The 12,999-nt window shown below is 37.7% G+C and overlaps 2 protein-coding genes across 2 annotated transcripts in view; one reads left to right on the plus strand and one right to left on the minus strand.

The window, feature by feature from the left end:
- The window catches only part of RHOQ (ras homolog family member Q), a gene marked incomplete at both ends in the record, with an annotated part of 46,694 nt that extends 43,883 nt beyond the window's left edge, over positions 1 to 2,811 (plus strand). The window contains one exon of the mRNA XM_080711187.1: positions 2,656 to 2,811. Coding sequence (XP_080567313.1) covers positions 2,656 to 2,811 — 156 coding nt within the window. The remainder of the gene's footprint in view (positions 1 to 2,655) is intronic.
- A 401-nt stretch (positions 2,812 to 3,212) lies between these two features.
- Positions 3,213 to 12,999, minus strand: part of PIGF (phosphatidylinositol glycan anchor biosynthesis class F) — a gene marked incomplete at both ends in the record, with an annotated part of 40,291 nt that continues 30,504 nt past the window's right edge. The window contains one exon of the mRNA XM_080711251.1: positions 3,213 to 3,326. Within this exon, the coding sequence (XP_080567377.1) occupies positions 3,213 to 3,326 (114 nt within the window). The remainder of the gene's footprint in view (positions 3,327 to 12,999) is intronic.

Genomic DNA, 12,999 nt, shown 5'->3' on the forward strand with positions numbered 1-12,999 from the left:
CTTAAAGTCACGTACAATTTTCATCAAGTAATTCCTTTGTGTAGCAGTTTATCCTAAGAAAATTTTTAGAATGTTGGTCAAAGAGTATAAAAACTCAGAAAGGAGGAATAAAATTTTGAGTTTGCACAGCATGGTGACTATAGCAAATAAGAATATTGTGTGTTTCAGCCAGGTGTGGTGGTGCACGCCCGCTTCCCAAGCGCGGGGAAGCGGAGACAGGAGGACTGCGCAGGTTTGAAGCCAGCTGTGCTGGCTTAAGAGACCCTGTTTCCAAATTTAAAAAAATATATAAAAATAGGTCTGGGAGTGTAGCCCGAAGGTAGAAGGGTTTCCAGGAACCCTAGTACCACAAACACACACACAAAAAGAATATTGTGGCCGGGCGTGGTGGCGCACACTTGTAATCCCTGCGCTTGGGAGGCGGAGACAGGAGGATCACACAGGTTCAGAGACCCTGTTTCCAAAAATAAAAAATAGGTCTGGGAGTGTAGCCCGGAGGTAGAAGGGCTTCCAGGAACCCCAGTACCACCAAAAAAAAAAAAAAAAATTGTGTATTTCAAAATTGCTAAGGAAGTTTCAAATGTTCTTAGCACCAAAAATGATAAGTATTTAAGGTGATGGATGTGTTAATTAGCTTGATTTAATCATTCCACATTGTTTATAACATTGTCACATTGCATTATCTATAAATACATTTAGTTTGTCAATTTTTGGAAATGGTTATTAGGATGTGCTTAAAGAGATGAGTACCAAGATGCTGCATTGTTCATAATGACCAAAATATTTTACATCTATTAAAAATGTGTGCTAAAATATCTATGGAGATGTTCATATTTCTTACGCAGTTTAAGAAGTAGTTGTAAAACATTACAATCCCATTTCTAGGCCACCAGCAGCATTTGGCAGTTATTTTGTCTATTGTGTTGCTGGGAATTGAACCTAGATGAGGGCTCCATCGCTGAGCTAGACCTTCAATATACCCCAACTTGGTTCCTCCTTAACACACTGTCTTCACTTGGCTTCCTTGAGTGGTCTCTCTTGACTTCTCTCCTCTTTCCACCCCTCCTTCATCTCTTCATCTCCCTGGTCTCTGAATGTTGATGGGTTCCAGCACTCTTTTCTGTAACCATACCCATTCCACAGGCGTAGGAAGTTTCTGTCAGTCTTGTGGCTTGAACAGTAAACAACTGAAAATTTCCAAATTTCTATCTCCAGGCTGCATCTGTTCCTTAAATTCCAGATGTGGCTCTCCAGTTGTTCGGTCAAGTCTTTCTGAGTGGCCAAGCATCTCAAAATTAACATGTCTAAAACAGAATTCCTAATTTTACCATCTAAAGCCTATCTCCTCACTCAGCTCAAAACCCTTGAAATCATGCTCAACCTTGCTCTTTCTCTCCTACATCTAACCCATCATCAAAATGTATTGCTCTTTCAGAACAGAACCAGAATCCAAACACTTTCTCACTGTCTCCTCCTCATCTCTCTCAGGTTTAGTGAAACAAGCATCTATCTTACCTTTCTGCTTCTGTCTGCCCCATGGCAACATGTTCTACACAGCAGCCAGAATGAATCTTAAAGTATAAGCTTGGTCAGGCCACTGCTCTTCCAGTGGTTCTCTGCATGCTCAGAGTAAAGGCCAAAGCCCTTCCCTGGCTAATGGGCCCAATCCCGCTGCACCTCACTCACTGTAGTTTTGTACCCCAACCTCCTTGCTTGTGCCACCAGTTGCCTGAATGAGATGCTCTGCCTGGAATGTGCTTCCTTCTGTGGACATTATTCAGTGTCTCCCTCCTTTCATGTTTCTGCTCAGATAGCACTTTTCCGTGTAACCCTTGCTTGATTTCTCTGCACTCCCAACTTTATTTCCTTCTCATTTTTCTCCAGGCCACATTACCCTTTGACATTCCACCTCTATGCTTACTAGTTCAGGGTTGGTCTTCTCCCTCTAAAATGTAATACACTGCATGAGTAGGGACTTGATTTTATTTCCCTCTATGTTCTCATATTTGACAAGAGTGTTCAGTAACCTTTCAATAAATAGTTCCCCTCTTAGAGTAGAAGCCAGCTATCGTGGCCTGAGGCTGCCTCAAGGACCTTCTCTCTCATACTCCCCGATCTTCACTGTCTCTTGCCACTTATGCTCCACATATGTTCCTGTATCAGTATCTTTGCATCTGTGGCTCATCTGCTGGAACCCTTCTTTCCACAGTATCCCTTGCTGCTCAGATTTGACTTAAGAATCCTCTCACCACCACTGCCATGACTTTCTTCAGCACTCTCCAGTCTTCCTCGTGCTGCTTTTTCTCCCTAGCCTTTGCCACCATCTGCTCTATATTCCCCTTTGTGTGCATCTCTACCACAGAATGTAAGCAGATATAAGGTGCCACAAAGAACCTTTGCTCTTTGGTTCAGTTCACTGAAGTGTCCCCAGCACCTAAACAGTGCTTAATGTATATAGTATGTACCTAGTAAATATTTGATTAAAGAATTTTTATAGAGAAAATATGGAAAGACATACTAGCGTTTTAACAGTTCTGAATATGGCTGATGAGTTTATTCTCACTTCATAGCTATATTTTACAATTTTCTTTATATGTTATACCAGTCGTGTAAAAATATTTTAAGTATTTGTGATTTTTTTTTTCTCCCTCCCAGATAGGAGCATGCTGCTATGTGGAATGTTCAGCTTTAACCCAGAAGGGACTGAAGACTGTTTTTGATGAGGCTATCATAGCCATTTTAACTCCAAAGAAACACACAGTTAAAAAAAGAATAGGATCAAGATGCATAAACTGTTGTTTGATTACTTGAGAAATGTCTTCAGTGGCCAAGAAAACTCAGTTTCTCTCAGAAAACATATGAAATGGTACAACTATACCCAGACCTCTTCTAGAGAATAAAGCAGTTTAAAACTTGAAAGGAAAAAAGAGAATCTGTCCTCAGAACTCTATAAAATTCATTAAGAATGTTTCTTAAAAGTCTAAGAAGAAGCAAACAGCATCTGAAGCCACAATCTATTATAAATACTTTATTTCAACTAGAAGGTACAATCTCTCAGGGGTTTCATAGTTTAAAAAGCTACAATCACATCATGTTGAAACTACGTTTAAAAAAAAAAGTGCTGCAAATGGAACTGCTTGGCTTTGACCATACGCTCTTCTGCACAGCCCGTATGAATCTGCACAAAAAAGTATCTTCTCCCATTGCTCCAATTAATTGTTCTTGTATGTAAGTTGCTTTCGATTCCAGTATATCCAGAGTGGTGAAATAAGAAGGCCAGCCACGTAGCCAAAAGTCGCTCCAAGTGTACAGGAGATGGGCCATACCTGAAGAGAATGTATGAGATTAAAAAAGAAAAAATGTTTTATTATTACTTGAGCACAAATTAAGTGTAACCTAAATATTTCTATATTAAAGCTTAATGTGCTTTCTTAAAGAATGCCAAAAGTGTAATAAGGTCATAACTGCATTTATCATCAACACTAAAAATGTACACATTTTAGTTAATGTGCATTAAACTGTAACACGGCTTCTGACAATTGTAGACTTAGTTTGATGCTCCCCGAACTGCATGAGATACATGCTGAAATTACAAAATTAAAATTCTGGGTCAGATTTTGCCATAATCCTGGACTCAGTTTAGCTCTCTGAACTAGTTTTTTTTTTTTTTTAATTTCCACATTGGCTGTGTATATCAAATGAAATGTATGCTGACCAAATCATAAGAAGCTAAATTGTGTTAAACAGGAAAAGACCTAGAATCTAAGCACATTACATGGAATTTGTAATAGAGTAGTTGCTTCCACTAAAACCGATATCACCTTTCAGATAGATATTGGAACTATAGCAGAAGTTATAGAACCACAACTTACATACCTACCATAAGTGTAAATTAAACAGAATAGTACTGGCTTCCAACTATACATTTTCTTCAGCCATATTATATTTTACAATATTACACTAACTCAGAAATAATGTTGATTTATTTAATCCAGACAATATATTTTGGTTCCTAAGTGAAAGGCTTTGCTTTTTTTAAAAAAAAAGTTGGAACCAAACTTTCGTGTTCATCTATAAAGCTTATTAGGCATACTGGAGCCATTTCTAATCTTTTTCTGTAGTAACAAGCCATAGAACTGTGTCAGAAGTAAACCATCTTGATAACTGGTTCTGTTACCTAATTCAGATTTTGTTTAGTCTATGGATCTCCCTTATTCTAAATGTCATGCAACAGACAGTAGTGTTAAAGCTTCCATCACCTAATACAGTTTAGAGAAAGAATCTATAAATTTTTTCTACCCTTTCTTACATTTAAACGTGCTGTTGCTTAAGTTATGCTTTATTTATCTTTGGTGTGTTTCTATTAATTTCTAAGATATGTGCTTACAGCTATGTCTATTACATAGATGGGTAATGAAACACTAAATATTTATACTTGAAAATGACAGCCTTAAATGTTCCTATCAGTCACAAATCTAGAATGTACTGTCTTGTATGTGAGCTTTGTAGTTTTTTTTCTCTTTTAAATATAAGCATCATCTTCCCCATTGAAGAATGGAGAGTCTACTGGATAACCAGTCAGGCACTTTCCCTTGGAGTTGGAAGTTAGATGTCTTCTTCCCCAAAATGGTTTTTCCCATTACGTGTCATGGCCTTATGAATGCTCAAAATCTTCTGTAACTTTCTCATTTTTTTTTTAGAGAGAACTGAAAGGAATTGTATAAATCAATTAATATACTAGCTAAGTTGTCCAACATATGGTACAAGGAATTAAGACAGTAAAGTATTATACTTTCAAGTTGCCTTTGGAGATTTGGTGGGCATTTTATTTTTCAAGTTTATATCTCTAAAACATTTCATACTTGGCATATTATGCAATGAAAATTAAAACCTAGGATATGTCTTGCTATAAGAGAACTAGATTATGAATCAGGAAATGTGAACTGATGCCATCTGTTTTCTCAAGTGGGCCTCAGTTTCCTTTTCTTATAATTATGGGAGGTAGAACAGATGATCTTCAGTGTCTCTCCTCTTTATCAGCTCTTATTCTCTTTCCTATTCACAATAATAATTATTGGACATCATCTTTTCAACTTCACATCATCCGGATGGTAAGAATCATTTATATAGATTATTAGAACTCTACGCAAAGATAATTATATAATCTGAACCTGAGGTGCCTTAGGTACTCTACTGACCTTGTTGGGAGTTGGAATTTCCCATTGCTTATTAAGAGCTTTTTAATTGTTTTGGTTATTTAGTATTTCTTTTTGCAAAATACTTCCTGCCACTTTAACTAAAAACCAAAGATTTGTTTTCTATTCATAAGCAGATTATAGAAAAATTGCCTTATTTCCACAAGCATGTTCTCATTAAAGGGTTTGGTTTCAACAGAAATTGAGATGAATTTCTGGAATGACTATTTCAAACTAGTGAACTATCTGGGAAATAAAATACTTTAAAATATTTTATTGACATGAATTTTGCTAGTGAATGAAAACACATTGCTACAAATAAGGTTATGTATGAAAACTTAAAAGAAATTTGTAGTTAATCAGTTTCTGCATAAGAGAATTAGAAAATTCTTAAAAATAATTTTAAGAACTCAGTTATTTTAAGAGACTCCCTGAAATCTTATTAAAAACTAACATTCCCTTATTCTATCATTACAGGTACAATTAAGTTATCCATGTTGCATTATAATATTTTCATTAAGTACAGTCTGAATTAATGGTTATTGGTCATGAATTATCTTAGTTTAGACACTGCTTCCATTTGATCATTAATTCTAATAGCAAATTAAATGCTGATTTGTTGGTTGTTGATTTTGAAGTGATTGTTACTTTAACAGTGTCCCTTATTGACACATGGGGTTACAAATAAAGTGACATGCATAGTTTGCTATTTATGTAAAGCACTGAACTTCTTACTTTAGTAGTTTTAATGCCCTATGGAAATGTGGGGGGAACATTCTTTTCCCTCTTTTCTTTGTGAGACTGCTCATGAATGGCAAAGTATGAACACCTGCACTGGGTTAAAAAGCTCACTGCCCAAAGTAGAGAGAACAATAATCCCTCATGAATTCCAGCCAAATTCCAATTCTATTTTTAACCACTTTGTAATTTCAGTATGGCTCTGTTCTCATCAGACACATACATGTGTCCACACATTCTTTAAGGAACTGCCATAGTTTACTGCTACAGAATGCTAAATATGAAATAAATGCTGTTTTAAAAGTTTGTATGCCAGGTGCAGTGGTGAAAGCTTGTAATCCCAGCATTTGGGGAGGTGGAGACCAGAGGTTCGAGGTTCAAGGACAGCCTCAGCTACTTGGTGAGGCTCTTCACAACCCAGTGAGACCATTTCAAAAAGTAAAAAGACTAGCTGGGTGTGGTGGCGCACATTTCTAATTCCCGAGCTTGGGAGGCGGAGACAGGAGGACTCTGCTTGGCTTAAGAGACCCTGTTTCCAAAAATAAATTTTAAAAAAGTATAAAATAGGTCTGGGAGTGTAGCCCAGAGGTAGAAGGGCTTCCAGGAACCTCAGTACCACCAAAAAATAAAAATAAAAAGACTAAAAAATAGGGCTGGGGGTGTAGCTCAGAAGAATGCCCCTGGGTTCCATTCCCAGTACCTAAACAAAGTTTTTGTCTAATGAGGATTAAGGTTTCAAACACTTGTGATTCCAAGTTATATAAATCTCAAGAAATACATACCATTAGAAAATTAAAATGTTGCATTAGCTTTTTTTTTTTTTTTGGGTGGTTCTGGGGTTCCTGGAAGCCCTTCTACCTCCGGGCTACACTCCCAGACTTATTTTTTTTTATTTGGAAACAGGGTCTCTTAAGCCAGAGAGGCTGGCTCTGAACCAGCGCGATCCTCCTGTCTCAGCCTCCCAAGCGCGGGATTACAAGCGTGCGCCACCACAAGCGTGCGCCACCACGTCTGGCTAAAATGTTGCATTGGCTTTTAAGATTGCTAGTGATGGGGCAGGCTTTGTACTTGGTGAGTACTAGCTTTTCTTTCCTGAAATAAGCAGCACTTGAGCTGGGGCTGTGGCTCCGAAACAGGGCAGGGCACTTACCTAGTGTGCAGAAGGCCCTGGGCTCCAGGGCTCGATCCCCAGCACCACATAAAAATAAATAAGTGGGAAAAAAAAAAAAAGCAGCCCTTGATTGTGTAAGGGCTGTACAATGGCCTTATATAAAGGCCATTTGCTTGACTTTTACAGACCAAGATAAGAAATGGCATAAGGGGTAGTTGAGGGAGGTTGGCCTAAGAACCACTCCTAAGCAATTCCCTACTAAGTTTCTTAGAACTGTTTTAAAATTCTTAAAACTATACTTCATATTGCCTTGTCAGATCATCCTAGCTTAATGGTATATCTTAATAATTAAATCTAAAACTTTTCTATTTAAACTTCCTATTTAAAACTATGTCTCACATATAAAGATGTTCTTATTTAACATTCTTCATGCCACAAATAGGATTTTTTCCAAAAAGTGACATATATTACATAATTTAGCTGCATAGCTATATTTCTCTAAATTACAGTAATCTAGCTGGGCATGGTGGCGCACACTTGTAATCCCAGCATTTGGGAGGCTGAGACAGGAGGGTCGCAGTTCTCAAACAGCCTCAGCTACTTAGTGAGGCCCTCCGCAATTTTGTGAGACCAACCCTGTTTCAAAATAAAAATAAAAAATAGGCAGAGGGTGTATGCCCTCCATCCCCAGACCTGCAAAATATATATATATAAATAAATAAATTACAGTAATCTGAGATGGCTGTATATAGTTACTTTGTTTTAAGGAAAATAAACAGAACAGCCAGACATGGTGGCGCACACTTGTAATCCCAGCATTTGGGAGGCTGAGACAGGAGGGTCGCAGTTCTCAAACAGCCTCAACTACTTAGTGAGGCCTTCCGCAATTTTGTGAGACCGACCCTGTTTCAAAATAAAAATAAAAAATAGGCAGAGGGTGTATGCCCTCCATCCCCAGACCTGCAAAAAATATATATATAAATAAATAAATTACAGTAATCTGAGATGGCTGTATATAGTTACTTTGTTTTAAGGAAAATAAACTGAGAACAGCCAGACATGGTGGCGCACACTTGTAATTCCAGCATTTGCCTGAGACCAGAGGATCATGGTTCGCCGGTAGCCTCAGCTACTTAGTAAGGCCCTTTGCAACTCAGTGAGATCCTGTTTCAAAATAAAGAATAAAAAATAGTACTGGGAGTGTAGCTCAGAGGTAGAATGCTCCTGGTTTCCATCCCCAATAATACACACACACACACACACACACACACACACACACACACACACACAGGAACTGGGAACAAAAACATGTAAAAAGGAAGTCATTCACAAGTGTCTGCCACCAAAATGACAATCTTTATCCAGTTCTTTGCAAAATTAAAAATTTTAAAATCACTAAATAGAAGAAACAACTCATGTTGCATAACAAAATATAATGCAAGTAGGTAAATTATTAACATTACCATTAAAAAGAAAAACCTAAGCCTGGCGTGGTGGCGCATGCTTGTAATCCCAGCATTTGAGAGGCTGAGACCAGAGGATCGCGGTTGGTGGACAGCTTCAGCTACTTAGTGAGGCTCTCCACAACTTAGTGAGACCCTGTTTCAAAATAAAGAGTAAAAATCAGGTTAAGGGGTGTAGCTCAGAGGTCGAATGCCCCTGGGTTCCATCCCCAGACCTGCAAAAAAAGAAAAAAGAAAAAAACCACATTTTAAAAAGTTGAGTGACTACATTGTGTGAAAAAAAAAGTATCCTGCTGCCGGGCGGGAGTGTTGACACACACTTGTAATCCTCCAGCTTGGGAGGCGGAGACAGGATGATTGTGCAGGTTTGAAGCCGGCTGTGCTGGTTTAAGAGACCCTGTTTCCAAATAAAAATATAAAAAAATAGGTCTGGGAGTGTAGCCCGGAGGTAGAAGGGTTTCTGGGATCCCCATTACCATTAAAAAAAAAAAAAGTATCCTGCTTACGACATCATTATTGTCTTCTCTTTAAATCAAATGGCTTATTATGTATTTTTCATCATTTAAACCAAAAAAGGTCAGTGTCCTCTTAAAATAATCAACAGTCATAAAGGTCCTATATAACATAGGGTCTGAGTACAAGGTACAATTAATAAGTTCTTTTTGAACTCATAAATAAAACAATTTTACTTTCTTAAAACATTCACAGTAAGGCAGGCGTGGTGGCCCATGCCTGTAATTCCAGCATGAGGATCACAATTCGTGGACAGCCTCAGCTACTTAGGCCCTCTGCCACTCAGTGAGACCCTGTTTCCAAATAAAAAATAAGGCTGGGGGTATAGTTCGGAGGTAGAATGCCCCTGAGTTTCATCCCCAGTACCGCAACAAAATAAAAAATAAAAAATTTACAATATATAGTACAGATTTTTTAAAAAGTATGTTTTCCATTAGGCAAATCAGTATTACTGCTGACTGAAAGATAGTTCAGAATTATATTCAGTGTATTTCTACTGAAGGGCACAGTGCTGTCTTCTGATCAGTCATTGCTATAGAACACTATATACTTTAGGAAAGGAATATGTACTAACATCTCTGCAGTACTCAATATTTCTTAAAACATATTCTTTGTGTGTGTGTGTGTGTGTGCGCGCGCATGCACACGTGTGTATGTGTGTGTATGTATAGTATTAGGGATGGAACCCAGGGGCATTCTACCTCCAAGCTACACCCCAGCCCAATTTTTTATTCTTTATTTTGAAACAGGGTCTTACTGAGTTGCAAAGAGCCTCACTAAGATGTAGCTGAGGCTATTCTTGAACTATAATCCTCCTGTCTCGGCCTCGCAAATGCTGAGATTACAAGTGTGCACCACCACACCCAGCTTAAAACATACTCTTAAGTGGCACAAAATAGGATTAAGAACAGTGATTTGGATACTATACTGACTGGATTTGAGTTTTGGTGTTTACGAAGTATGTGACTTTGGGCAAGTCATCTAACCTTTCTATGCTTTGGTTTCTCCTACAAAAATGAGGATGGTCATAAAATTTAACTCTTGAGGCCACTGGAAAGAAGAAATGTTCTATGCATTCTATAACCATAGCTTTAGCAGTATGTTGCACATAGCACAAGTGATTGGTATACCTGCACTCTAATTTATCATAACCTTTTCATTCATATTCTTCATAGGCACATATAAAATAAGTTGGCACTATAATCCTGAGAAACATCATTCCCTTAAAGCCAGGGAAAGTGGTGCATGCCTGTAACTCAAATACTTGGGAGGCTGAGACAGGAGGATTGTAGGTTCAATTCCAGCCTCAGCAACTCTAACACACACACACACACACACACACACACACACACACACACACTCTCTCTCTCTCTCTCTCTCTCTCTCTCTCTCTCACACACACACACAGATAAAATTACATCTAACATAATTCATGTTTGCTTTTTGCCAAAGCTGATCTTTAGATATATAAACTTGCATGTAATTTTAGGGGGTTCACAGACTTCTGAAGCCCATCTATGGACTCCTGGTTAAGAATCCCTGCACTCTGTATTACTCTATCGTAACAAGTATTTTTATTAATGATGACTCTTTACTGTTTGAGTTTCAAATTTTAAGGATCAACTTCAGTTATAAAGATGGCATTTATAATTACATGATTTAAAAATAAACTTGTGTATTTTAAAACTTTGTCATAATATGAACATTCTTTTGGTTCCTTTAATATATGTTGAGGATACAGATCTTAAAACTTGTAATGTTCTTAAAAATAGACCTTAAAACTTGTAATGTCACTAAAATTAAATCCACAAATTTTTTGATCCCCTAGTCATTACTGACTGTGGCAGTTATGTCTATAATGATCATTTATTTGAAATTAATGATTCTTTGAAATTATTTTACAGTGTTTAACAAAAAGTTCAAAATTAATGACACTAAAATGTTACCCCCACACCCGCCCCTGGCCGTGGTGCTTGGAATCTAACGCAGGGCTTCAGGCTTGCTAGCCAAGCCCTTCACCAATGAACTACATTATCAGCCCCTATTAAGCTACTTTCTAAAACATATCTTATTTGAGAGCTTTACTTTGCTTTTCTTAGAAGCAGCATGGAACAGTAGAGTGAAAATGATCTGAATTTCAGGGTCAGCACAGTCATATAACTTTGGACAGATTGCTTACTAAGACTCAGTTTCCCAATCTACAAAATGGAAACAGTATTACTTATACTTCAAAGGTGGGCTACTTTATTACATGAAGTAATGTTTTGAAATTTGTCATAAAACTATAACATACCATGTACTAGCATTATCCTGTATATTACATATTCTACCATAAAAATTTAACTGACAGGGACACTAATGTATTTTTTTAGGTAACCAACACTACTAGGTAATAAGTAAAAACAACAAGGAATAAAATAGTTCATGAGTTCATGAGTGTATAGTAGGAACTATTCCCATATCCTTATGATGCAATCACCTAAAATACTATTCTTCACATGAACTGAGGATTATAAAGGTTACAAAAGAAAATTCTCAGGAATTGTACAACAAACTAGCATTATGTTTACCATTTGTAGCTTCACTTCAGAAATAAAGCAACTAGCCAGGCGTGGTGGCGCACGCTTGTAATCCCCGCGCTTGGGAGGGGGAGACTGGAGGATCGCGCAGGTTCGAAGCCAGCCGTGTGCGCTGGCTCAGGAGACCATTTCCAAATAAAAATATAAAAGTAGGTCTGGGAGTGTAGCCAAGAGGTAGAAGGGCTTCCAGGAACCCCAGTACCACAAAAGAGAAACTAAGAGAAACTAAGAAAGAAAGAAAGAAAGAAAGAAAGAAAGAAAGAAAGAAAGAAAGAAAGAAAGAAAGAAAGAGGAAAGAAACTACCTGCTCTTGGCTATTATTTTTTTTATAATTATTTTTGTCTTTTTTTGAGACAAGGTTTTTCTATGTTATCCAGGATGGCCTCAACTTTGCATTCCTCCTTTCTCAGCCTCCAGAGTAGCTGAGATTATAAGTGTGCAACACTCACCTAGTGCAATTTTTATAATTTTAAGGTTTAATTATATATATTGGTTTTAATCAACCACTCATAGACATTTATGTCATTTTATTATTTATTTGTGCTGAGCACTGAACTCACAGCATTCTACCTCTGAGCTACATCCAATTCCTCTCCCCCTCTGAAACAGAGTATCAGTAGGTTGCCAGGCTGATCTTGAACCTGTAATCCTCCCGTCTTAGCTTCTCAAGTACTAGGATAACAGGCCTGTGCCACCACACACAACTTGTGTCATTTTAATTTTATAAAATTTTTTGAGGTGGGGGATCTATGTTGCCCAGGCTGGGCTTAAATTCCTGGGTGCAAGTTATCCTCCTGCCTCAGCCTCCAAGTAGTACCTGAGACAATAGGCAGGTGCCACAGTGTTCAACTTGTGTTACTTTTTTTTTTTTTTTTTTTTTTTTTTTTGTGGTACTGGGGGTGGAACCCAGAGGCTTTTTACCTCTGGGCTATCCTCCCAGCTCTATTTTATATTTTATTTGGAAACAGGGTTTCACTAAGTTGCTCAAAGCCTCACTAAGTAACTGAGGCTGGCTTTGAACCTGTGCAATCCTGTCTCAGCCTCCCAAGTGCAGGGATTACAATCGTGGGCCACAACACCAGGCTCAACTTGTGTTACTTTTTAAAGTCTCATATGAAAGGCTCCACACATTGAAAACTACCTATTAAACCCCTACAAGAAACCAAGTGTTGGTGCAAATTAAAGTTAAATTATTTAATTTGGGGTAAATTTTAATATAAATTCTTTAAAATGTGTCCCAACATAAAATTACTTATAATGTAAGTTGGTTGGGGAGAGGGGTAGGTGCCATCACAGACAACATGAAGAAATTGACCTGTTAAAAATGAGAACACCTCAAAACATTTAAAACAACTTACAACCATTAGAATTCCTGACTTGCTTCTGATATGGGAAGATAA

This window comes from Muscardinus avellanarius (genome assembly GCF_963383645.1).
Source record: "Muscardinus avellanarius genome assembly, chromosome: 15".
NCBI classification, from domain to species: Eukaryota; Metazoa; Chordata; class Mammalia; order Rodentia; family Gliridae; genus Muscardinus; species Muscardinus avellanarius.